Source organism: Buceros rhinoceros, unplaced genomic scaffold (assembly GCF_000710305.1).
Source record: "Buceros rhinoceros silvestris isolate BGI_N320 unplaced genomic scaffold, ASM71030v1 scaffold33058, whole genome shotgun sequence".
Lineage (NCBI taxonomy): Eukaryota > Metazoa > Chordata > Aves > Bucerotiformes > Bucerotidae > Buceros > Buceros rhinoceros.
The window spans coordinates 15,106-17,383 of NW_010428056.1; the positions used below are offsets into that span (position 1 = coordinate 15,106).

At 57.2% G+C, this 2,278-nt stretch overlaps 1 protein-coding gene across 1 annotated transcript in view; it reads left to right on the top strand.

The window, feature by feature from the left end:
- Window positions 1-2,278, top strand: part of PIGU (phosphatidylinositol glycan anchor biosynthesis, class U) — a gene marked incomplete at its 5' end in the record, with an annotated part of 17,080 nt that overhangs the window by 13,454 nt on the left and 1,348 nt on the right. Inside the window, one exon of the mRNA XM_010142140.1 lies at window positions 412-554. Coding sequence (XP_010140442.1) covers window positions 412-554 — 143 coding nt within the window. The remainder of the gene's footprint in view (window positions 1-411; window positions 555-2,278) is intronic.

The window sequence follows — 2,278 nt, forward strand, 5'->3', positions numbered from 1 at the left end:
TCCCTGTGGCCCACAGGTTTATCGTTCTCCTTTGTAGTCAGCTTGACCAGTCTAGGGAACGACGTGCTCTGCCCTCAGGATCATGGTGCTGGTGGAAAGGCCCTTCTCCAAACTGCTGGTTACTGCAGTGTCGACACCAGAAAGCCAGGGTCCTCCAGGGAGGAGTGGTTGGAAGCAAGACCTAGAAGGAGAGAGCTGCAGATGAGCAGTTCACACTCAAGCAAAGGCAGACCTGCATGTCTGATAAAAGCTAGCCAGGAAATTATTAAAGCGAACTGAAAGGTTATTGGAGAGAAGTAAGTGTTGGCAAGTGCCTCTCCCCCACTGGACAGGCCCTACCCACCGCTGCTGGTGGTGTGAGCGTGGCTGCGCAATAATGCAGCGTTTTAAGAGCTCGGATCTCTTTTGCAGTCCTCCGGAACATCTTCATCCTGTCCTGTGTGCTCATCGTCTGCTCCGTCCTGTTCCCTGTCCTCTGGCATCTCTGGATTTATGCAGGAAGCGCCAACTCCAATTTCTATTACGCCATCACGTTGACTTTCAACATCGGGCAGGTGAGTAGAGCGAGGGAGAGGAGGCCGCCCTTCGGGCTGGCCACTGGATTGGGTGCCCTCTCAGCAGTGGAGGGTGCTGCAGAATGTGTCTGGCTCTTCGCACCCTCTGTAGTCCTGCAGAGCAGCTTCCCGCCTCTCCTTGCTGAAATCCGCCTGCTCCTTACCTTCTGCCACCCCCACGGGAAAGGGTTCTTGTGTTTGGGCCGTAGCTCAACCGTCCCGCTGGACTGTACTGCGAGTTACAGGGGCTGGTCCCTGATAGCGGAGAAGCATCCCGGTGTGACAGGACTAAGGGCACACATGAACGGAGGAGGTGAGCTAAGAGGGGAACTGGAGGAAATCCTGGAGCAGCAGCAGTGGGGCAGGCATGCCACCCCCACGGGAAAGGGTTCTTGTGTTTGGGCCGTAGCTCAACCGTCCCGCTGGACTGTACTGCGAGTTACAGGGGCTGGTCCCTGATAGCGGAGAAGCATCCCGGTGTGACAGGACTAAGGGCACACATGAACGGAGGAGGTGAGCTAAGAGGGGAACTGGAGGAAATCCTGGAGCAGCAGCAGTGGGGCAGGCAAGAGCTGCCAGTACACGGGAACAGGGCACCGATCTTTCTGAGCGTTTCCTGCAGGGGAACACAGGGTTGTGGGCACACGTGGGCTCTCAGGCTCACCAGGGCCTGCTCTCCCTGCATCTCTCAAAGCCATTCGTATCCATGACTTTCACTGGCCTTAGGGGAAACAGAGCTCAGCACCCCGGCGGGACAGGATTCAGTGTGCACAGCCACTAGAACTTTTTCTGAGTCCTTCTCTTCTCTGTTCCTAAGCCCTGTCCCAGCTCACAGCTGGGTGAGCAGAATGTTCATTTTGTGCTGAAGTTGCCTTTATTTTGAAGGTGCCTCAGCCATTTGTGTTCCTCGGCTTCTCCTAAAAGCAGAGCAGCAGTTTTGCCAGGGGCTGCCGATCACCTGCTTGTGCATGCCCCACCCCTGTGGTAAACGGGGACAGACGCCCCTTCTGTAACAGCCAGAAGAGACTCCGTGGGGTGAGAGGGGGTGTGGGGATACAGCTGGGAAGGGCTTGTAGGAAATTGGGAGTGGTTCATCAGCTCTGTCACTACGTGTCTTGCTGTGGAAGGGAAGGAGTGGTAAAACTTCCGTTAGAGGTGGCACGATGGGTATTCTAAGAGGATTTTATTTCCTGCCTGAGAGGGTCATAGCAGACCCTGCCACGTCTTGTGCTCTGTGTAACTGCAGACAGAGCAAAAACCTGAGTTCCTTGTGAGAAGAGCCAGTCCTCAGCCCCCCGACCTCAGCTCGCTCCTTTCCCAGCAGGACATCTGCAGAGGAGTCGGGTTCGAAGTGACATCGGCCATATCGATGCGGCGTGTCAGCGGTCAGCCGCGGTGCTCAGCCAAGGCAGCAGGCAGAGTAAACGTGGCTGTTATGCACCCCGCCGGGCACCCCTGTCCTTCCCTTTTCTCCTTCGTGCTCTCTCCTCTGAGCTCAGCAGTCTGCAGCCCTGTCTGTCTTTCCCTTGGTCTCCACCCTGCCCCCCATACCTTCCCATCCTGCCCCTGAGCCCCCCTGCAGGAGCTGGTTTTAGCAGTAACCCCGGCGGGCTCTGGCTGACAGCCTGGCTCTCCCTCCCTCCCTGCCTCCCTCAGCACTGCAGCCGCTTCAGTGGGGGCGTTGGGCCAGAGCGATGTGCTGAGTGGCAGCTGGGCTTCAGGAC